This window comes from Oncorhynchus masou, chromosome 13, assembly GCF_036934945.1.
Source record: "Oncorhynchus masou masou isolate Uvic2021 chromosome 13, UVic_Omas_1.1, whole genome shotgun sequence".
Taxonomy (NCBI): Eukaryota; Metazoa; Chordata; class Actinopteri; order Salmoniformes; family Salmonidae; genus Oncorhynchus; species Oncorhynchus masou.
Genome location: NC_088224.1, coordinates 56,334,499 through 56,358,740, shown reverse-complemented (window position 1 = coordinate 56,358,740; position 24,242 = coordinate 56,334,499). Strand labels below are relative to the sequence as shown.

At 44.4% G+C, this 24,242-nt stretch overlaps 1 protein-coding gene across 1 annotated transcript; it reads right to left on the bottom strand.

The window, feature by feature from the left end:
- Positions 1–1,938: 1,938 nt before the first annotated feature.
- Positions 1,939–14,811, bottom strand: LOC135552630 (glucagon receptor-like). Its single transcript, XM_064984354.1, has 13 exons — positions 14,653–14,811; positions 14,058–14,154; positions 10,648–10,755; positions 8,381–8,502; positions 7,064–7,170; positions 6,505–6,658; positions 6,207–6,366; positions 6,027–6,087; positions 5,862–5,931; positions 4,769–4,857; positions 3,732–3,870; positions 3,403–3,444; positions 1,939–2,937 (listed from the first exon to the last, which is right to left on the bottom strand). The coding sequence occupies exons 1-13, from the start codon at positions 14,704–14,706 to the stop codon at positions 2,581–2,583; spliced, it is 1,560 nt and encodes a 519-aa protein (XP_064840426.1). The 5' UTR covers positions 14,707–14,811; the 3' UTR covers positions 1,939–2,580.
- Between the last annotated feature and the right edge of the window lie 9,431 nt (positions 14,812–24,242).

Below are 24,242 nucleotides of genomic sequence, written 5' to 3'. Positions count from 1 at the left end.
AATAACAAACATGTAAATAAAAAGTGAGTAAAAATAGTGTCCATTCATGTCACATAGTCTTATATGTGAGATTTAGTGCTGCTCTTTGTACAGTAATCTCCCTGTGATGATAACCTACTCACACAGAGTGTCAGTGAGCCAAGTTTACCCATTGACAGGTATATAGAACATGTGGAGTCACGTCAGAAGGTCATGTCCGTTTATGTAACACGTTCCACCTCTGCCACAATGGACCCAATGTATTTTTGGGTCCAGGGTGACAGTACAGTACTAACCCACTGCAAGGTTCTAACATAAGCATCCACTGAATCTACCTCTCTTTGACCTCGGTTTACTGGGTCCACTCTCTAGATCCAGGTCACGGCACAACTGTAACACATACTAGCAATGCTAACTAACTATATGCTACATCTGGTCATTTTTTAATTGAAAGGTCAATGTCTGACGTAAGCTGTTTTACAAACAACACAGTATTTTGTAATGTTTGCCAAAGAAATTTCAAAGGCTACGCGTGCATGTTGCCAAAGGTACATTATACTAGAAGATATTTGTGAAGTGCAATGCTCAGTTTGTGAATGCTATTTCAGTTGTGAGGATCAGCCAAGCCACTTTGGAAATTAAGATAATAGCGCGCGCACACACACACACACACACACACACACACACACACACACACACACACACACACACACACACACACACACACACACACACACACACACACACACACACACACACACACACACACACACACACACACACAAAAACACACACACACTATGCCACCAGAGGCGTTGAGGCCCCTCTGTCAAGCACCAGTAATGACCCTAGTAGGAATATACCTGGTGATAAAATGAATGTTCATTAGTATGACATGCTACATTTTGATGACACTGAGAGATGGTGGACATGTTTGGGTAACGGGTTAGCCCCATTTGGAGTGAATGGGAAGACAGAAAAACAAGGCTACCTCATTACTCCATTGGTATGTGTGAAGATGGGGCCTCTGTGTATGCGGGTTAGAGGAGCTATTTCAAAAGGGAAGTTGGAAATTGTCTGGTTTAATTGCCTACATTTATACAGAACCCCTGTTCAACCGGTGGGGAGCCTTTAGGTGCAATGTGACCCTCAAGAAGAGACTAATTACAAACAGTAAAATGAGCTGAGGGCTCTGGATGCTCAGACAGATCCATACACACCGAGTAGTCAAGCTATATCTGGAGAAGTTAGGGTTGTGCTGTACTAGTTTTAGATTGAAACCAGTCTTTAAATAGGAGTGGGGGATTATTAGCTGAGTTAAAATAAAGCACCTTTAGCTAAACTCATATTGGGTAATTTGTATTTCACAACTTCACTGAGGGTGAGATCAGTGCAAAATATTTAGTTTCTCACAGATTCCGGCATGGAGAACCGAGTTTTTGGCAACCTTACACAGATGTATGTAACGTACCAGACATCTTCACAGAGGATGAACAGAATGGATCCTAGCTTGTCTGACGTCAGGCATGTAGACCTACAGCATACCATCGACACTCACGCAGCAGAATACTAAATGTGTATTTTGTGGCTGTGGTCTATCGTGTAGAGAGCCATTTCCTATTGCCCCATTTTAATTTAAACTACATGGCAGCAGGGGTGCTTGGACCTTAATCCCCAGAAGCAGAGGAGGGGTGCCATCTTGGCATGTTACGACCTGCGCTCAGCGGGATGTAAAGCCTTCAGCTGGGTGGTAAGTGGTTAGTCTGGAAAAGCTACAAGAAAAAAACAATTGTATGACTAGAGAGCAAGGGGCATGACAGGTTTTCAACGGTTGGGTGAGAGGAATTCAAAACACAGAGTTGCCTAGGGAAACCATAGTGTGTATGTGTGTGTGTGTGTGTGTGTGTGTGTGTGTGTGTGTGTGTGTGTGTGTGTGTGTGTGTGTGTGTGTGTGTGTGTGTGTGTGTGTGTGTGTGTGTGTGTGTGTGTGTGTGTGTGTGTGTGTGTGTGTGTGTGTGTGTGTGTGGCTAACTCACTGGGGAAGACAATATTGGTTTGCTCACCTCTTGCCTTCTCTAAGTCCCTCACAGAGACTTTTTCCAATACCAACATATAAAACAAACTATTGTTATAATATCCATTGCACATGAAAAGATGGTCCACGGTTGGTACGTAACCTTTCCATTTTGTCCACAAGTAGAGAGAGAGGTAGAGAACAAAGAGGCAAACCCCCCAAAACAGTCAAATCTGAGCAGATAAAGGTTGGACGGTGTTCATTTCCTAATTTAAGTAGTAGCTTTCCTCAACATCTGGGTCGATTGCGGCGATATTGCACTTGGGATGGGTCATCTTATCTCCCACTGGAAGCCTATGGGAGTCACAACACATAGCCTGATTGGCCAGGGCAGAAAAGGCATTCTGGCAATCATCCAAAGAGTCCCGGATCATGTTCACACAATTATTAAGACATGGGTTCCACGAAACACCAAGTAGGCCACATAGATCTGGGAGCAGGTGATTGTCTGGTTCGGATTTCTTCCACTAGAAATTATAAAGGTAGCCAGCTACTCGTTAGCCCTCATTAGACCCCAACAAGGCCACTCAGCAGTAGCTCTCAGAGTATTTGATGACTCCTTCTCCTCCCCCGTTGCCCAGCGGAGTTCCATCAAGGCCGTTCAGCACCTGCTTGCGGGCGGAAATGTAGCAGTAGGCCTTGCCCTTCTTGGCCCCTGGGTGGTGGTGTGGGCGCGGGTGGGCATGCGGCCCTGAGGCGGCGGCGTCTGAGGAGAGGTTGTGGGTATCCTCCTGTGGACAGTCTGGCTGGCAGGGCGGGTCGTGGTGGCACTGCCCGCCGCTGGTGCCCCCCTGTAGCGTGTTGCTGCCGGTGTTGCGAAGGTCGTCCAGGACGTTCATGCCCAGCTTCCATCGTTGCCACTTCTTCTTTATCTCTGACTGCACCTGGGTCAGATGGACAGAGGGAGAGAGAGGGATGAACGAGGGAATGTAATGTGTTTTCCCTGACCTTTTGATCTGGTCAGACCAAAAGACAAATTATATCAAATTTGATCATTATTCTCTTTACTCACTACTCTGTAGGCTACCTCACCCAAACTAGCCCATATCTCCACAGGAAATACATTGGACCCTACATGTCACAGTGGCCTATACACTTCTTGACTCTACACATGGCTAGGCCCCTCACTGACATCCCGTTGCCCCATTGACGTAGGTAGTGAGCTTCTCTGTGTGACAGCTAACCCACAGTGACAAGGTGACATACCCAGCAGGTCACAGAAAGCGCTGGCTTCTCATAGGAACAAACAGAGATGAATGTGCCATCACCTCGGGTGTTTGCTACTGATGTTCACGTGCACTTGTTTTGACCTGGGCTTGGTTGAGAGCACACTTCACTTCGTTACTCACCTCTTTATTGACGAAGCAGTACAGGATGGCAACCAGGAGACCCTGCGGGAAGAGAGAGAGACTGGTATCAGAAGAAGAGTGCTCTCCATTTTTGAACACACACATGTAACACACACCTAACAGAAGCACCACTGAGAGAAATACCATGCAGTAACAAGAAAGAATGCCTGCACGCACGCACACACACACACACACACACACACACACACACACACACACACACACACACACACACACACACACACACACACACACACACACACACACACACACACACACACACACACACACACACACAAATGCGTAACCTTTGTACCTCATCATATTACCTGGAAAGAATTGAAGAAAAGTTCAAAGAAGAGGTTGATATTTCGGAGCATGCCCTCTGTCTGTTCCTCTGACATCACGGCAAAGACAACCTCATGGATGCCCAGGAGAGGGATGAGGGTAAGAGTGGACTTTGCCAACCTGCACACACAGAGCATCCTTTACAGAGCCAAGTAAGGGCAACTATTAGAGAGGTCTGTTTGGTCCTATATGGTGAATCTCTTTCATCAATGACATCAATGGATGGTTCACGTTTCACACAAACACAAACACATAAAACGCCAAACAAGGAAAGCCACTACTTCCACACCTGGACTCAGAGTCAGGGAGCGTAAGTAACGGCTTCAAACAAAGCATCTTGGGAAATCAAAAAAAGCCTCCTCTTCCCGTGACTCTTTTGGTGGATCAGAATCTTGTGTATCAGCTGCATTTGTGCTTAGATTCCAATCAGACTCATGTTGTCCAGCGTGCCTCGAGGCCAGGCTTAGTTCAGAGGATTAGGTATGCGACTGGTTTCCTGGATGTGACTGGTTCCATTAAAAAAAAAAGTCTATGCCGTCTCAAAGGACCACGGCTCACAATCAAAGGACGGGAAGGCCCCTTCGAATACCACAGAAACATCAAAGGGATTCCACAGCTCCCTTTACTCTGCATGCCATAAAGGGTTAGTAGAAGTGCAAGTCAACTTAGTGATGGATTATTGAGGTAATGGATGTCAACGGAGTTTGAAGCAAATGTCTTTAGTGTGGATAGTGTTAGGTCATCACAATGTCTTCTGGCTCGCACAAGAGCAGAGTCCTTGCGTGTTCACGCCAGACGATAGTTGACAACATCGTACAGCAATGTTCCGTGAATGGAAGGGCGATTAACAAGGCATACGACAGAGGCAAAAGTTACGTGGCAAGAAACACATAGACATGTGTAAGCAATGAGTTGACTAAATCAGTTTCAGAAGCTACAATACGGTGTTTGTTTTGTGTTTTTATTCTGGTTTGCTGTTACGTAATTCATGGATTAGAAGGTGCTGAATCTTTCTTACCTGAATTTATAATCTGTGTACCTCATTTGGCGTGCCTTTAATTTGGAGACAAGGATCTGTATGATCCGAATAAATATGAAAAAGTTGACCTGGAATAAAAAAAAAATGAACATCAAACCACCCAATATTAGCTTTATTGACGCCAACAAGAAAATATAACAATCTGACATCTAAAAAGGATATATATCCTAATAGGTCTCTTCTGCGGCATTTCAGTATTATATGAGAAAGGGAAACAAGGATAACTGCTACTGTTGAAGTAGGGTGAGTATGTGAGAATTCCACAATAATGTCAAAAGCTAAAGTTTGAGTTCCAAAGCCAGACTGCAGCATGTTAGGGGTATTAACTGCAAAGTCCAGGTGACAGAGTGCAGCTGCACGCCATATTACGTATGAATTACTCCTTTTATTTATTTAACCTTTATTTTGACAGGGAGTCATGCTGAGACCAAGGCCTCTTTTACAGATGAGCCATGTAATTAAAAAAAATATACACATTAGTACAATACGGAAGGTGAAACAGAAATGCAAAACACAGTAATTGTCTAACATTCGTGATTATGTCAAACCATGTTAGGCATTTTGAGGGGAAATGCGAGAGTTGTGGGACAAATGGCAAGTCATATATGAATCCTCATCTCTTCTGGCATGTTGCTTCTGATGCAAAATACCACAGAAAAAAAGTATATTCTCTTCCTCGCGGAGTTTCACTGAGAGATGCTAATTAAACACTCTTAAGATAAGGTGGATTCAAGCTTCAACAACGTGTTAAGCATAAATATAAAGCATAAAGTCTAGGTCCTTATTCCTAAGTGTTACTAAGAAAAGAATAGAAACCAGGTGACATTCATTTTTATCTCTTCTGGGTTTATGAGTCATCCATTCATTTTAAGGCACAGTGCATTCCGGAAACCAAAACATGCACCAGTCAGCTTTCACGTTCGCACAATTTCCCCAGGTTTGTCACGGTCTGCTAACTTCAAAGAGACCAAACTGCAGGGGGGGGGGGAGCATTGACGAATGACTCACCCATAGGCCCCCATTGCTTTAGGGTCGCACGACACAGTCGACACGCACATCAACACACACTCACCAGAATGGCCAGGAGGATGGGTGTGCGGATGATCCACCAGTGTGCCATGTTCTCGTTGATCTCCCAGCACCTGCGAGGAGGTGAGTCATAATCTCTTAGTTGTAATTTTGTTTTTAGTAACAGATGAGGAGGAAATGAAACGGAATGGAAATGAGAGTGACTCACCGTGTGTTTTCATACAGGTACCGAACTATAATCCAGGGGACCACAAATAACACTGGGGTTCCTACACACAGTGTCATAAACCCATACATTACTGTCAGGAAACAGCATTTATATCATTTATCATATGTGTGTGTGTGGGTGTGTGTCCATCTGTATGTGTGAGTGTGTGTATGTATCTACCCCAGCCGATGAAGAGGTATCCACAGAAGTAGCTGTTCTCGGAGAAGACCATGAGCACCAGCAGGTTGTGAAGGTACAGTCCTTCCACCAGCAGCCAGTAGTAGTTAGCCCCCACACAGTACTGCATCAGCACCTGGGCTACACGGCAGCCAGAGAGAGCCTGGGGGCAAAGGTCAGGGGAAGAGGTCAAGGATGGCTGTCCAAAGTACGAGTGATGAATTGAGTCTGTAAACTGTTTGTTTGTGTGAGTGTGTGTTTCTATAACCTGCATTAGTGTGTATAGCCTTTAGTTCCCGACCTGATCACTGAGGACATTGGACACGTCTCTGTTGTCTCTGAACTCGGGGGTGTCCCTGGTGAGAACAGCATCTCTGGTGAGGATGGATATGGCTCGCAGGATGAAGGACGCAAACAGATTGGTGTGGATATAGTTCCTGGTGCACCTTAGTTTCCTAGGGTACACCACTTGACATTGAGATTACTGTATCACAAAATTCTTTCCAGCATCATGTATATGTCATATACAGAGGTAGGATCTTAATTTGATCACTCTTTTGTTACTGAGAATTTTCCTGCACAGCAGGAAATGCAAACTTGAAGTGTATCCAAGGTTCTAAAGTTTGTAATTTACACTTTAAAATGTCAGAATTTGCAGTAACAAAACATATCCATTAATTAGAATTTCCTGTTGTGGCAGGGTTATTTCCCTACTACTGTATGATTTACATTTTACTAATTCACATCAGAATACTAGAAGTGAAGCCATTGCCTTGTCCAAACAGTCCCATAGAGTCAAATCCTGACATATAAAGATGTACTGTATGCTGTTTACGACTGTGGTCAGAGCCAGTATTTACCTGAAGATGAGCAGTATGACGAGGGCCAGGGAAAGGCTGGCCAGGGACAGCGAGTAGCCCACAGTGTACATCACCCGGAAGTAGGCCAAGATCACCATCTGGTTCTCCTGTGGACACACAAAGACCTGCACTCAAATCCCAAGTAGACGAGGGAACAACATGACCCTGTTTTCATCCTATAACTCTCTGACTCTCTTATGGATGTGCTGTACTGAATGAATGTCCTGTCCTTTTAGTAGAGTGCAAACAGGGACACAGATACAGACGAAGCAGATGCACTGACTGCAAGAAGTCCTCTTGTCTTGATGCCTATTATGCCTCGGAAAATGCTCATGAACGCTTTAATGACGCTCAGTACACTAATAAGCTCCTGTTGAAAATATGTGACACTCCATTATTGTATACTCTAGGTTTATGAATCTCACAGATTAGAACATGTGAGTGTAACTGGTGTCAAACAATGGTGAAGTGGAGCGTAAAACGCACATTTACCCACCTATCATGGAAAAATGCATTGGAAACATAAGGAGCGTTGTTTTATTCACTACGAATGGCCGTGAACGGTGATAAACGTTTGCCCACCTATTTTTCTTATCATCAGAAAGTCTGGCTGCAGACTGGAGTACATTTCAGTTGTGGGGCCAATGAGGCAAAGCAGCGTTGCATCATCGGTTGCCAGCAGCAACATAACCCCTAGGTGACGGCTGTCTCCCTCTTCATAAAGAAAGGACTGTGTGTCTTTCAGAGCTCACCCCCCGTAGCCCTGGCAGATCTATAACCCTGTATGTAATACCGACTAATTAATAAGATCTTTTATATTTACGCAGTAAACGGCCCATTCATTACTGAGCTCGTAATGGAGTGCGGCACTAGATGTGAAATTAAGAGAGGGTAAGGAGGACGCGAGTTGAGCATGCTGATAGGGATGAGTGGACGTCAACATTAGGGCACAGCGATGGCTGCTGCTGCTGCTAGCCCACCTCAACATTCATAAGCAATCAGAGCACTCTAGCATTATCGTAAAAGAATGGCCATTCTGGTAATTGCGTTTCTATGTCCCCAACAGGTGGAATCCCAATGGAGTACCTACTCTATTAATCCTTGCTTTTTGAATGGCTATTAATTAGTTTACCTCTCAAAACATCTGTCAGTACTTGGTGGGTCTCCTAAGACTACTGGTGTAGTTTTCTAAAAGTCACATTCAGTCATTAAAAGCATGAATCCTTTGAAAGTCTACTGTCCTACTCTTAGTCATGCATGTTATTATGTGCTCTGAGAGGAGGGTCTACTTCAGGAATGGTGCATGATGGGTATTACCTGTGCCACCTGCTGGTTATTGTCTGCGTTGCACTGGGAGTGGTCCCTCCAGGTGCTACTGGTGTTGTTAATGGCCCACTGGCCATCAGGCCCACACTCCCGCAACACATATCCATTACGAACTGCACAGACATGGGGAGGGAGAGATAAAGGAAGAAGGCAAACAGATGAGACAAATTCAATTCTGCATATAGACATTAAAAGCAGCAGATAGTGATAGCGCTGACGTCATACACGTATTCCCGATGACGCATGAAGCCGGAACTATTTGAATGTTAAGCACGCCATTTTGCTGAATGGGCATGAATGGCACCACAAAATTGTTAAGGATCATGTTGGAAGTGGCAATAACTAGCAAAGGATCATGGTTAATGTAGTCGCTTGCATCCTGACTGAGCGTTGACCGGGAGCCTCATACGAGCCTGTGCTGTGTCTGTGTCAGCACACGGTCCTGTGTGACGATAAATGTAGTAGTCAGAATGGATCACAATTTAATTTAATATTTCGATTTGTATTTCGACTTTAAAATTATTCACAGTGGGGGTCAAACATAATCATAATAAACTAATTTTAGTGGCCAAAATTGTTTTTTGCTGGGTCCGTTCTGTCGATCGTAATTTACATAGGCTTTTTTTTACATAGGCTTTTTAGGGCAGACCAGGGGCCTCCTTTATAAACCGTGCGTATGTACAAAATATAGCCCAAAATGCGCGTGCGCCAGTTTTCACGCAAAAGTAGGTATTTACTTCAAAAATTACTTGAAATGTTCACTTTCCCGCAAACTTTAGACCATGCAAAAGCACATCTGCTAGTGGTTGAGATATTGTATGGCAAGCTGGTAAGTAAGTGTTTTGTGCAAATGGGGGATATGATGAAAAGCTTACTCATAAAAAACTAAAAACAGGAAAACATATTAACAAGAATGCAACATTTTCCATTAGTTAGAAGGGCGAAAATCTATGTTAGATTCGTTTGGTCAAAAACAATTTGACATAGGAATCTTATCATTAGACGTAGAAATGTCTTTCCTATTTTCATAACTATTGCAGAATATATTCCTCACTTTTCTGTCCGTGATGGGTTCATATTCCCGAAGGAGCCATACAACAATTACCATGTGCATCTCTCTTTAATTGGACCAAGTAGCCATGTAAAGAGGCTATATGCATTTCAGGATTTGCAATAGCATAGGCAGCGCAGTTTATAATACAGAATTTAGGCTACAGTCGAATTTAACAGCCGATCGATTACATTGAAGTAGGTCTACAGTATGAATCAAGTTTCACATTTTAATTGTCACTTGCATAAATACAGTGAAATGCCTTTCTTGCATACTCTTTCCCAACAATACATTAATGAAAATCAGTAGTACTATGATAAATAAAAAAGCCAAATAGAACAAAAGTACACGAGAAATAGAACTGTAAGTACCTTGATTTAAAAAATGTAGCGGCTTTACAATGTTTCAGAATGAGCGGGCAGTCCATTGTATTTAGGTTGGGGGAAAAGTCAATATAAAATTGAATTCAAACGTTCTGCTGGCAGGTCCATGACAATTTGCCATTGTTTTCACGTTCAGAAACGGACACAGTCCTGTTCCAGACACATCATAAATCACTGCTAAAGATGAAAACATTTTGCCAACACAGTAAATACGCTGGTAGCTTATGTAAAATATTTGACAGGGTAAGGTTACAGTATTGCTGTGCGATAGGAGCGCGACATCATTGCTTATTTAATCTCAGAGTCTATACCAAGGCAGGACAACCAAAAACCCAATAATCTTTTGATAAACAACAACGTGTCTCTTGTGTGCCATGGCGTAATTCCAATAGTTCCAAATTATACAGCAAATAAAGGGCGTTATTGTCACCATAAAAGGTGAAGCGTTTTCCAGGCATATTTTGAATGCTCGTTCACGTATCCACAGTTTTACGACAGGGCTGATTTATAATGGGAAATATGCATACACATATGGCGTGCATCAAGTTTATAAACCTCAATATTTTTTATGTGCGCAGACTTCCAGAAATGGCGCACGGTTATAAATAAGGCCCCAGGGCTCCCCCCCCCCCTCTAGGTTTCTACGCAGTATCCGACGAGCAGAGCTTGTGATTTCACGCACCAGACCAGACACTGGGGGCCTGATTCTGCACGGCTTTAGATAGAAACGGTGTTAGCATTAACCTCCTAGCTAGAAGTTGGATGAAACAGAATCTCATTTCTTCTACCAAACAATAAAGCACTAACCAATGCCACACCAGTACCTTGGTTGTACCAGGGGAGGTACCACGGGCAGGGCACTTTAACGGTGGTGTTGAGGATGCCCTCCGGCCAGCAGGCGTACATGTCAAACATGCGGCTGCAGAATAAGCCTGGGGGTAGAAGTAAGTATATAAGCAGTAAGCAGACCCTGAATCCCTAAGATTTTGTCTTAAACTAAGCAAGATAGAGAAAACATTAGCAATGATGAGGATACTGCCCCGCAATGGATCCAGTCCTTTGGGTCAGACATTAAGTTGAAGCCTGACTCATGGTACTTATCCTAAGAATTGGGTAGATTCTGTGGATGAAGCTCCTGGTGTTTTTTTATAACTGTGAAGCCAAAGGCATATTTCTACTGTCTACCGGGTATTTCTACTGTCTACTGTCTAACAAGGCAGAGTTCATCTCAGCCTATGCCTCCCTCCAGTCCCTCGACTTCTTGGCACTGACGGAAACATGGATCACCACAGATAACACTGCTACTCCCACTGCTCTCTCTTCGTCCTCCCACGTGTTCTCGCACACCCCGAGAGCTTCTGGTCAGCGGGGTGGTGGCACCGGGATCCTCATCTCTCCCAAGTGGTCATTCTCTCTTTCTCCCCTTACCCATCTGTCTATCGCCTCCTTTGAATTCCATGCTGTCACAGTTACCAGCCCTTTCAAGCTTAACATCCTTATCATTTATCGCCCTCCAGGTTCCCTCGGAGAGTTCATCAATGAGCTTGATGCCTTGATAAGCTCCTTTCCTGAGGACGGCTCACCTCTCACAGTCCTGGGCAACTTTAACCTCCCCACGTCTACCTTTGACTCATTCCTCTCTGCCTCCTTCTTTCCACTCCTCTCCTCTTTTGACCTCACCCTCTCACCTTCCCCCTACTCACAAGGCAGGCAATACGCTCGACCTCATCTTTACTAGATGCTGTTCTTCCACTAACCTCATTGCAACTCCCCTCCAAGTCTCCGACCACTACCTTGTATCCTTTTCCCTCTCGCTCTCATCCAACACTTCCCACACTGCCCCTACTGGATGGTATCGCGCCGTCCCAACCTTCGCTCTCTCTCCCGCTACTCTCTCCTATTCCATCCTATCATCTCTTCCTCTGCTCATACCTTCTCCAACCTATCTCCTGATTCTGCCTCCTCAACCCTCCTCTCTTCCCTTTCTGCATCCTTTTACTCTCTATGTCCCCTATCCTCCAGGCCGGCTCGGTCCTCCCCCCGCTCCGTGGCTCGACGACTCATTGCGAGCTCACAGAACAGTGCTCCGGGCAGCCGAGCGGAAATGGAGGAAAACTCGCCTCCCTGCGGACCTGGCATCCTTTCACTCCCTCCTCTCTACATTTTCCTCCTCTGTCTCTGCTGCTAAAGCCACTTTCTACCACTCTAAATTCCAAGCATCTGCCTCTAACCCTAGGAAGCTCTTTGCCACCTTCTCCTCCCTCCTGAATCCTCCTCCCCCTCCCCCCTCCTCCCTCTCTGCAGATGACTTCGTCAACCATTTTGAAAAGAAGGTCGACGACATCCGATCCTCGTTTGCTAAGTCAAACGACACCGCTGGTTCTGCTCACACTGCCCTACCCTGTGCTCTGACCTCTTTCTCCCCTCTCTCTCCAGATGAAATCTCGCTTCTTGTGACGGCCGGCCGCCCAACAACCTGCCCGCTTGACCCTATCCCCTCCTCTCTTCTCCAGACCATTTCCGGAGACCTTCTCCCTTACCTCACCTCGCTCATCAACTCATCCCTGACCGCTGGCTACGTCCCTTCCGTCTTCAAGAGAGCGAGAGTTGCACCCCTTCTGAAAAAACCTACACTTGACCCCTCCGATGTCAACAACTACAGACCAGTATCCCTTCTTTCTTTTCTCTCCAAAACTCTTGAACGTGCCGTCCTTGGCCAGCTCTCCCGCTATCTCTCTCAGAATGACCTTCTTGATCCAAATCAGTCAGGTTTCAAGACTAGTCATTCAACTGAGACTGCTCTTCTCTGTATCACGGAGGCGCTCCGCACTGCTAAAGCTAACTCTCTCTCCTCTGCTCTCATCCTTCTAGACCTATCGGCTGCCTTCGATACTGTGAACCATCAGATCCTCCTCTCCACCCTCTCCGAGTTGGGCATCTCCGGCGCGGCCCACGCTTGATTGCGTCCTACCTGACAGGTCGCTCCTACCAGGTGGCGTGGCGAGAATCTGTCTCCTCGCCACGCGCTCACACCACTGGTGTCCCCCAGGGCTCTGTTCTAGGCCCTCTCCTATTCTCGCTATACACCAAGTCACTTGGCTCTGTCATAACCTCACATGGTCTCTCCTATCATTGCTATGCAGACGACACACAATTAATCTTCTCCTTTCCCCTTCTGATGACCAGGTGGCGAATCGCATCTCTGCATGTCTGGCAGACATATCAGTGTGGATGACGGATCACCACCTCAAGCTGAACCTCGGCAAGACGGAGCTGCTCTTCCTCCCGGGGAAGGACTGCCCGTTCCATGATCTCGCCATCACGGTTGACAACTCCATTGTGTCCTCCTCCCAGAGCGCTAAGAACCTTGGCGTGATCCTGGACAACACCCTGTCGTTCTCAACTAACATCATGGCGGTGGCCCGTTCCTGTAGGTTCATGCTCTACAACATCCGCAGAGTACCCTGCCTCACACAGGAAGCGGCGCAGGTCCTAATCCAGGCACTTGTCATCTCCCGTCTGGATTACTGCAACTCGCTGTTGGCTGGGCTCCCTGCCTGTGCCATTAAACCCCTACAACTCATCCAGAACGCCGCAGCCCGTCTGGTGTTCAACCTTCCTAAGTTCTCTCACGTCACCCCGCTCCTCCGCTCTCTCCACTGGCTTCCAGTTGAAGCTCGCATCCGCTACAAGACCATGGTGCTTGCCTACGGAGCTGTGAGGGGAACGGCACCGCAGTACCTCCAGGCTCTGATCAGGCCCTACACCCAAACAAGGGCACTGCGTTCATCCACCTCTGGCCTGCTCGCCTCCCTACCACTGAGGAAGTACAGTTCCCGCTCAGCCCAGTCAAAACTGTTCGCTGCTCTGGCCCCCAATGGTGGAACAAACTCCCTCACGACGCCAGGACAGCGGAGTCAATCACCACCTTCCAGAGACACCTGAAACCCCACCTCTTCAAGGAATACCTAGGATAGGATAAAGTAATCCTTCTCACCCCCCCCCCTCCTTAAATGATTTAGATGCACTATTGTAAAGTGGCTGTTCCACTGGATGTCAGAAGGTGAATTCACCAATTTGTAAGTCGCTCTGGATAAGAGCGTCTGCTAAATGACTTAAATGTAATGTAAATGTAGACTCTACCCAATAACGTTTTAGATGTTATTCTATTCAATTAGTTAACCCACAATCGGGTGTGCCTGATTAGGACATAGGACAGGTCTTCGAGTCTTACCTGGGGGTGTGGGGTCCGTGCTCATTCTCAGCAGGCACTCGCTCCTGTATTTGTTCCATTCCTCCACTGTGTGCTTCACCGACTTCGTTGACACAAGCTGCCAGACACAAATCACAGGATGGATGGTCAGGGGTCAACCCCAGCGGGCTCATCAGGGTAAGCCCCACAATATCTAACTGTAGTGGGCCTGACTGGGTGTAAAATCTGACTGGATATAAAACACAAATTCCTTGGCTTACTGTAGTAGTGGTGTAACTTAAGTTCTCCATAAGAGCTGACACATCCACTAAACCAGCTGCATCGATTGAGGATGCAAAGCACATTACACTGGCACTGCTGTTCGGATCAGCTTCCCAGCACACTGATTGTGTTCTATATAGCACACTGAGACCATTATGAACCGCAGTGATTCAGAACGGTGAATCATCATCGCATGACTTACATTTCATAACAGCTCCTAAGGATAATCCAACAAACTAACGACGACAGCGGCTAATGACCTGACACACTTCTATGGATGGATTGAAGTTGAAAAGTAATGTTAAGTACAATCACTACTGCCGTAATGAGCAGAAACAAAGTTAAAAGTGCCTACCACAGTTCTGCACAGGACAGACAGGATGAGGAGGAGGATGGCAGGGGTCTTCATCACTTAGAGGAGTGCCAGGGCGGAGGGCCACTCATCATCTCAGGGCTACTGGGTGTTGTTCACCCAGGGGGCCCAGAACCAGGCCATGCCTCAGACCTCCACACCATAGCCCGCACCCTGCAAAACAACACACACAATCAGTTAGACCTACGGCATACAGTATAGAGCGATCACATAATATGGGTTTGGGTTACAATCCTTATCATTGATTACGCTAAAACAAGCTTGTGGTCCACAATGGGCATAGGATTTGGCATTTGATTTGTGGAAAGGAAGTCAAAACGTTGGCCAATTAGACCATGTAGCTGATTAGAGCACTAAAGGTTTCAGCCCACTATTTCCCAATGACACTGACAACAAGACACCCATTTTGTTGCTACTGTAGTGTGGGCTAATTACAGGTTTCTCTGTGAGCATGACACTAATGGGGATTGGAGACAATGGCATGCGTTACTAGACAAATGGCAGCACAATTTGAGCATCGACGTCGTGTCCACACCCACGTCTCCCAAAAACTTCTCAATGAAATCTAACCAGAGTGCTATCTGACAATCTGATGGGAGAGCCAATCGTTGTAATGTTGTGAACATCTACATAAAGAAGCCCAGAGACATGTACTGTATTTAGAGAGGACATTGAGGTTTCTGCATTGTGATGCATTTGCATGACACTACAACATTCTATGGCAGCCATGTTTGCCAACCATTGACATTACATGGGGAATATTTAAACAAGTCAGGGATAATTAACACGGGGCTACTGAAGTAGCTAACAAGTTTAATAGATACTGTATCTACAGTAGGTGCCTTGGTAACCATACATGCAGACTTGCTAGTTTAGCTAACCAAACCATCAGTCCTAGCTTGCTATTATACACCGTATACCGTGCGTTATAGGAAAATAATCCACACTCTGGAATGCCCTTCAAGCTAATCAGAAACGAGTATTCAACAATGCCATGGTATAATGCTATATAACTGAATATCTCAAATGAAAACAATATTCAAAATTCAAAAAGTTGGCCTAACTCTCTAAATATAGCTCTGAAGAAGCCTCGTGCCTGTATCCAGAGACAAAGTGTTCTGTTAAATCATGTATGACCGGGTTGCAGTCAATTATGAATAGTTTTGTGTGGGGGGTGTTGTGCTAAACAGTGTAGACAACTGCGTGATTTCTCTTCAAAAAATACATACGCTGAACATAACATATTGTCCCATTGTCCCTGCTATGTTACTTAAAGAGCTGGAACACATTGGTCTATACAGCAACTCCCTCAATGTACATACTGTGCTGTGATAGCATCATTGTTTGTGCTTTTGGGGCCTTGCTTCATGCACGCAGAGGATCCAATTAAAGTGCTGTAATCTAATCAACTAATCTAATCAATTTATTTTCCTTTATGACGGGTCATTTTTTTCTGCACAAGTCATTTGGAAATTTGTATGCATTAACATCAGTCACATTGACAAGACGTATTTTTCTCTGAATTCTGTTTTTTCTTGTGCTAATGCTCTCATGATTTGAAAAACGTTCTAAGCCTACAAAAATAACCCCAACTGTGTACATTTATCGAACATGACATGTTTAAGTTTTAGGCCAGAAAAGAGTTGAGGGGGAGTTGCACTGTAGTCTGCTTTCATTCTCAATGAGCTTATTTTTCTTTTCAGGGGCCAATTCCCAGCAGGTGTCTCTATTTTTTTCCTCTATACAAAAGAAAATCCAGTAAGTCTGCAGTCAAACACTGTAGCATATACACAACATCAAGAGTAGCTACTCAAAACACAGATTGTGATTCAAATTACACTGCCTGGGCTTTATTCCTTCGCAAACTATGAGCAGCCATTTCAAAACACCCTGAAAAGCTTCGACTTCACTCCAGAAGAACGCTCTGAAAATAACAATTAAGGTCCAAAGCTGGAGACGCCATTGGATTAACTTGTTTAGTAACTCCTGAACAAGCACACTAACTGTGAGGGTTTCCTTGACCCATGAAGGTATTAGACTAAAACCAAGAAGCCACATATAACAACAACCTGATAGGCCATTATTACCATGTCATCTCATCATGATAAACACCTCTTCGTTTAAGTCAACATGTCAGCCAAGCTACTGAACCCTAATCCAACCCTTACAGCACATATGTCAGAGTCAAGGCCCGCGGGCTATGAGAAGGTTTTTTACGGCCCCTGGGATGATCTTGATTTATTATTAGAACCGGCCCGCAGACCGCAAAGCCGGCAGCCCGCAGATCTTTTACACGCACCAATACTACATTTCCCATGCAACGGTGACGCAGAGTAGGCTGCTTCATTTCAATATTTATTGGCACAGCAGTCGTCAATCACAGTAAAATTAACTTTCAGATACCCATCAAAAATGGCAAAACGGAAGGTGGACACTGAGAACCGGGGTTTCAAACAAGGTGGGAGTCGGAGTATATGTTCACGGAGGTAGCTGGAAAACCTGTGTGTCTTCTGTGTGGAGAAAAGTGTGGCGGTACTGAAAGAGTATAATCTGAGACGACATTATGAAACTCAAAAACAAGAATATGGACATGGAACAAAGGCTACAAAAGGCAGAGAATTAAAACGAGGCCTCAAATCTCGACAGGCTCTGTTCAAAAAAGCCAAATCACAAGGTATTTCAATCCAATTATATTTTAAAAATATTTCAGTTGAGTGGATGATAGAAAATTGCTATTATTGTTTTTTTTTGAAGTAAATTTAGCCCACTTTTGCTAAAATAGAAAATATAGGCTACTGATGGTGCCTTGAATACCGGTTTCTTTCATTTAATGTTCATGTTATGGGGATTTTTATATAAAGGAAATTTGTCTTTTGTGTCTGTTGAAAATTAAAGATTACTGACAGAGCCATAAGAAAATATTGCTTTATTTATCTGATCATATTGGAATATTTTGTTAGGTTTTCAGTAGGTTCAATTAGGTTCACTAGGCATTTAAAAAATTTTCAATGAACATTCGAACAGTCCGGCCCTCGGCTTGTAGCTAAATTTTTTATTTGGCCCTCCGTCCATTTGACTTTGACACCCCTGCCTTACAGGTACTATGGACGCACAAAACAGAAAAGGAAGTTCCACATTATCCAACAGACAATATTTTACATAGGAACATACAGTGGCGACCTGGCAGAGCCCCACATTTTTTGCTAAATAAATAAAGAATATCTCTTTTGGGGGGCAGCTCCAAAATGCAGGTGTTTCAGCCTAGCTCAGTGCTTTCTGTGATGGTGGGGCAGTCCAGCAGAAAATAGGAGCATTGCACCATGATTGGCTCAGTGTTCTGTCACTCATGGGGACACTACGTCACCCTCCTTAAGTACAGGTACACATCAAGAATGTGAGCCCTTTGGGTCCTGTCATAGACAGATTAGAAGTTCCCTTCCAAGAAGGCTCAAGGTCATTGGCCACAGATAAAATGATGTCAAATCAAGTTATATCTACAGCAGCTTTGATTGGACTGATCATGTCAATATATTACTTTCAAAATCTTATCTAGCAGTCATCACCATGAATCAAGTAGACAATCTACTGGCAAATCCTTTCTAATCCTTGTCATATGAAGAGAAATAATGAAGATAAATTATAGATAAAACGTATCGGTGCTCATCGGCAATTGGATATAAACATTACACAACAAGTTGGAAATCGCAAATTCAACAATGAGTTGTTTGGAAGGAATCGGTGACAATGGCTAACCGCAAGCATTGCAACTGGGAAGTCGGAAATAAACCCGCTCAAACTGGGAAAATATGTTTTGAACGGTTATCCAACTTGGAATTGTAAATCTTTCTCTTTCTTTGATGACAAAATTTACCCATGAAGGACCGCCGTGCCACCTTCCTGTTTAAGTGAGCACATCACAACAAGATGAGTCCAAAAATGTATTATACTGTATGCTGCTGCATAAATTATGTAATATGCCAGGGATATATGTATATTGTAGCTAAGAAAGTAATATTAAGTATATGTTGTGTAGTAAGCTGTTAGTAGCCCATGTGCCTCACCCTAATAATTTGGTCTATTTTCACCTCTTAATTTTGCCTAATGTTACTCTTCTGACTCGGCGGTGCACATGTAGCCTATAACCTGGTTTTGAGAAATGCCATCATCTAATATTGTAAGAGCTTTCATTGTCTGCTTAAATGCCCCCTTTATTTATCCTACGGTTCTCACTTGGTGTACAGGGAAAATACTGTAAAAGCAGGCCATGTTCTGCATTCTGTTGCTGTACATTTCAAAAGTGCTGAACACATAGTTATATTGACTATATCCATCTTAGCTCGCTCATTAATGTCTTAATCGAAATTACGGAATGTCTCTTATCCGCTCATCGTTCCCTTATGCCATAGTTTGCACATCTCAAATGTCAGTATAAACCACATTTGTTTAAGCAAGTCAGCCATATCAGCTATGTTTTTTAAAAAGGCAGTAAACGAGGCTGAATGAATTGTTTCGCTGCCAGACAAGGCTCCGCTGATTACCAGGTGAAGCGGTGGGAGGGATTCACTCCATGGTGCAGAAAAGAAAGCTCTACTGTTGGGGTAGCTTTATGTAGGAGGTAACAGTTTGTGGGCACCGCTTGTCGCCGTTATAGTGCAATTCATGTATTGTTTAGTGTTGTGTTGTGGCTTTGCTGGCAAGCATCTAAAACATTTATTTTGAGTTTGCCCCACCAAGATTTACATGATAAAATTGCCACTGGTAACATATGAGGAAATTATCACACATCTGCTGGGTGACAGCCTGCTCGTTATGTGGTGGGGGATATTTGCACGTTAATGAATCCTAATTAAAAACCAACTCGCTAGTGAGGCCTCGGGCAATTCCAGTGTACCACGGTGAACAAAACATGACTTTTTATGAGAGTTTACATTCTGCCAGAATATTCCGGATTGAATTATCTCATTATTGGAATTGGGTCTCACAAAACATCCAGGGGATTCTACCGTTGAAGCTGCTGAGGTTTTAGGCAAACAATTACAGCATTGTCATCTCAAAAAATACATATTTTCTGTGGGGTCTCAGTGGAATGTACAGCTACAGTATGCACCTAGACTGTAGCTATACATAGAGCTAGCCTACACATGTATACTCTGCAAAGAAAGTGAAAAGATAATTGAAATCCAGGCATGAGATGGGAGTGATAATAACCTGCCTCAATGCCAGTCAGACCTGGCAGGAAACCACTCAAACTCGAACCCATCTGACGCCAGAGTGTAGACGGGTAAGAGGCAGCATCATGAGACAACCTGGGCTGCCATAACAGGTTTGGACAACGTTTGTGAGACGTGAGCAATAGGGAGAAAGCCAACATAGCAAGGATGACTCACTCTATGTCATGACAGGAATTCCTTCTCAAAAACCAAGCTACGGTACAGACACTCATGGTAACATGTGCTTTTCAAAAAGTGATAGAATCTAGAGAATTTTATATCATTAGTGGCATGATTATCATGCGTCTTTTCCTGAGGTGTTATACGCTTGCAATGTTTTGACATATCTGGGTAGGTTTAATCCATCCCTGTACTGTGTCGGCATTGACAAGTCTGGCCTATTGAAGGAACACATATACGCTTCCATCCACCAGATGAAGTGATGAGTGAAATGCCCTCTGTTGAAGGTTCCTTCAAACATTGGCTCAGGTTTTCCCTGATGACACGCTTTGAAGGAGACAACGGATCCTATTCCTGTGTCTTTGGCAAACCTCTGTCAACCCTGCTTTAGCCAGGTGCAATAATCTGCAAAGGCTGTTGTGAAACATCTGACTTACCTTTAAAGAGATCCAAAGCTCTGACTGACAGTTCACTGCATAGAGTGAATCATGCACTCAGTGATTTTGAATCTGGTGGGAAATATTACATCAGAATTGAGCAATTTTCAGGGATAGTTGTTACAAATGTTATTTTTAAACTCAAATGACATCTTCATGACATATTTGAGGGAAAACACACAGGGCGTCTATGACTAGATCCATTAGAGGAAAATTGAAAAAAGAATATCGCTTTGGGGCAGAATGGTGCTTCGCCTGGAATCAAATAGACACAAGCAGGTGAAGAGATGTTGAAGAAAGCCGTAAAATGGGACTGCCAGGTGGAGTAATAGTCACCAATGACAGCCTGGAGATTTGGCTGATATAGTGTCTATAGTGCACAGATCTAGACGGTTATTTATTTCTTGTATTTCAGGTCTACTTACCATGGCAATGACCTCATGTATCAATGCCAGCCTGGTGATATAGAATAGTGTCACAGTCCTTTAAGAATGAAAACAAGAGAAACCCAAGGTATAAGGATATCTGGTCAGTTGTGTTATCTAAACTGCGCTATAGTTTTTCAGCTTTTTTTCCTATTTCCCAAAGTTTCTACAATAGAGTTAATCTTGTGTCCATGGAAGCTGGTATCTTACAAAGGCAGATATACTTTTAAAACAGAGTGGATGGCGTGTGACCCTCTCCATCATGGTCAAACGGGAAACGGTTTGGGCAGGAGGTGTAAGAGGATCAGAGCTAGGCTACTGGGTCTCCTTAACACCAGGGCTATTTCAGGCCAGTCCAGTGGCCCTTGTGGCCCCTCCAACTCATTGTCTGTGACTAAGGTAATAACACTAACCAAGGTCTGGAAGCACGGCAGCTTCAAACGGGGGAAAGATTAGAACTGGAGATTTGAGCTTGTGTGCACAACTAGGGGAAAGACGGGTGGGACCTGATCCGATCGGTTTCAGACAGACAGAGGTCGTCTAGCTACGGCAAGCTGGTGCAAGCCAGCACAACCCACTGCTCCCTTTACACTGCTGTAGACACAGGAAGCGGGGAATAATTAAACCTTCTCTATGCATTAGCACTTTGACATGTAGCCAGCATATTTCAAAAATGAAATGTGTGGTGCATGGATGATGGAATCTACAGCGATAAAATGGATGAATGCCTTTTCAAATTCAGATTCAGTACTATAGCCTGCAAGAGCAGAGGAGAGGAATTGTTGTTGAATTCCTGCTGCTGTAGTATCACTGAGGCAGATCAGAGCTCTGATGAGCAGTGGAAGGTTACAAGAATCTGCGGACACGTTGGCCCCTCTCCCTGTGTGACATCCATTTTCCAATCATCTTGTTGTGTAGAAGAGGGGAAGGAGGGCTTGTGGGGATCCACATAGTAACCACTGAATGATTTTTACTTCAGAGAGAGAGTTGTCATTTCCACATGGCTCTTTTTATGCACAGACACTGGTATACTGTATGGCAAAGTACACAAATATGGGCAAAGACATGCATGCAGATATGCACAGGCACGCCAGCCAGCACACCCACCCACCCACACAATAAAGATAAAACACAATGTCTGACACCTCATAATTTGGGCCAAGTGTTTTGGGTCACTTTTGCAGCATTGTGCTTTTATTTGGTATTTCCAGCATTATCCACTAGTGTTGCTGCAGGTAGGAAATGCTAGGAAACATTCAGTAACGGTTAAACTGTTGGCATGATAGTTACTGGACCTGGGTTTGAGTCCTGGTCGGGGCTACCCCTGGAATTTGCTCCAATATACTTTCATGGTTGGTTTCATTGACTCTCCACTTTAATAACTGCCCCAAATTGACCTATTTTTTGGAGAGGATCAGCTTGAGCAAATTGAGAAATAGAATCACTGATCTACAAATAGTATTCCCTGCCAAATAATAGGTTACGTGCGATTAAGATTCACAGAGCTACGCCTCCCCTGGCTTAGGCAATCTCCCCACCGAACACACACGCACAACCAGACATTGATGAACATGTGTCAATTATAGAACGTTTTCTAGGATTTCTTACCTGCAGCAACACTAGTGGACAATGCTGGAAATACTGGTAAAAGCACAGCACCTCAGGCTTCCCGAGTGGCGCAGTGGTCTACGGCACTGCATCATAGTACTAGAGGCATCACCACAGACCCGAGTTCGATCCCAGGCTGTGTTGCAGCCGGCTGCGACCGAGAGACCCATGAGGAGGCACAGAATTTACCTACCTCGTGAGGATTTGGCCAGCCGGGATGTCCTTGTCCCATTGCACTCTAGCAACTCCTGTGGCGGGCCAGGCGCATGCACACTGACACGGTCGCCTAGTGTTTCTTCCGACACATTGGTGCTTCCGGGTTAAGTGAGCAGTGTGTCAAGAAGCAGTGCAGTTGGCAGGGTTGTGTTTCGGAGGATGAATGGCTCTTGACCAACTCCTCTCGAGTCCGTACGGGAGTTGCAGTGATGGGACAACCACTTGGCCCTAATTATGAGATGTCAAATATGATGTTTTATCATTAATCGTGTGTATGCATATATAATAGATTGAGGCGACATCATATTATTTTCCTGATAAATCATGATACTCTCCACAATGCCAAAGAGGAAAGGGTGATTCAATTACAATTTCAACCACACAGGAGGAGCATTGATGGCAAGACACCAGAGGTTGTAGGTCTACAAAGAACCGGTCTAGGTTCCTTCAGAGAGAGAGGTTCCTCTCTGTTTGCTTTTATAAAAAATATATCCACACAAAGTTCACCAGGGCTGATAACATTCCAAGAAAATGTATACAAAGAATTGTGGAGGACGGGCTCATGGTAACTACCGGAGCGGAATTAGTGGGACGGTATCAAATACATCAAACACATGGTTTCCATGTGTTTGATGCCATTCCATTTTCTCCATTCCAGACATTATTATGAGCCATCCTCCCCTCAGCAGCCTACACTGGTGTGGATGAAAGAGAACTTCCTCCAGATGAACAGTAGCAAGACTGAGGTTATGCTTATTGGGACACCCAAGCAGGTCACCAGCGCTGGAAACATCTGCCCTACAATCAGCGGCCAGGCCATCCACCTGTCCTCTGTCATCTCCAACTTAGAAGTCAAGTTTGATCCTTCTCTGTCTCCACTGACATAAAACAAATAGGTAAAACATAATTTTTCCATCTTAAAAATATTACCTGGGTTATACCATCACTCTTCCAGCCATATGCAGAGAAACTCTTCGCAACTTCACCTTCGCTCGGATCGACTACGTCAATGTGCGGTTTGGGGGCCTCCAAGCCAAATCACTACAGAGGCTCCAACTAATCCAGATGAGTACTGCCACGGTCCTGACCAGGACCAAGAAGTCAGACCACATCACCCCAATCCTAGCCCAACTCCACCGGTTACCGGTCAACTACAGGACCGACTATGAAATCCTCATGCTTGCATTTAAAGCCTTGATGGATTGAGCCCCATCTACATCAGCGAACCACCTCGTACTCTTCACTCCAGCTACTTTCAAGTCCCCAAGTCACGTCTCCAAACTATTGGGGACCAAGACTTCTGCTCCCTTGCCCCCATACTGTTTATATTTATTTACTTTTCTGCTCTTTTGCACACCAATATCTCTACCTGTACATGACCATCTGATCATTTATCACTCCAGTATTAATCTGCAAAATTGTAATTATTCGCCTACCTCCTCATGCCTTTTGCACACAATGTATATAGACTCTCTTTTTTCTTCTGTGTTATTGAC

What these genes read in the sequence shown, in the direction of transcription:
- LOC135552630 (XM_064984354.1), bottom strand. Translation starts at nt 14,706, where the DNA reads ATGAAGACCCCTGCCATCCTCCTCCTCATCCTGTCTGTCCTGTGCAGA. An exon ending in CACGGACCCCACACCCCCAG is followed by an intron (nt 10,756 to 14,057) that starts GTAAGACTCGAA and finishes TTCTACCCCCAG; the next exon opens with GCTTATTCTGCAGCCGCATG. An exon ending in ACTGCTTCGTCAATAAAGAG is followed by an intron (nt 2,938 to 3,402) that starts GTGAGTAACGAA and finishes CATCTGACCCAG; the next exon opens with GTGCAGTCAGAGATAAAGAA.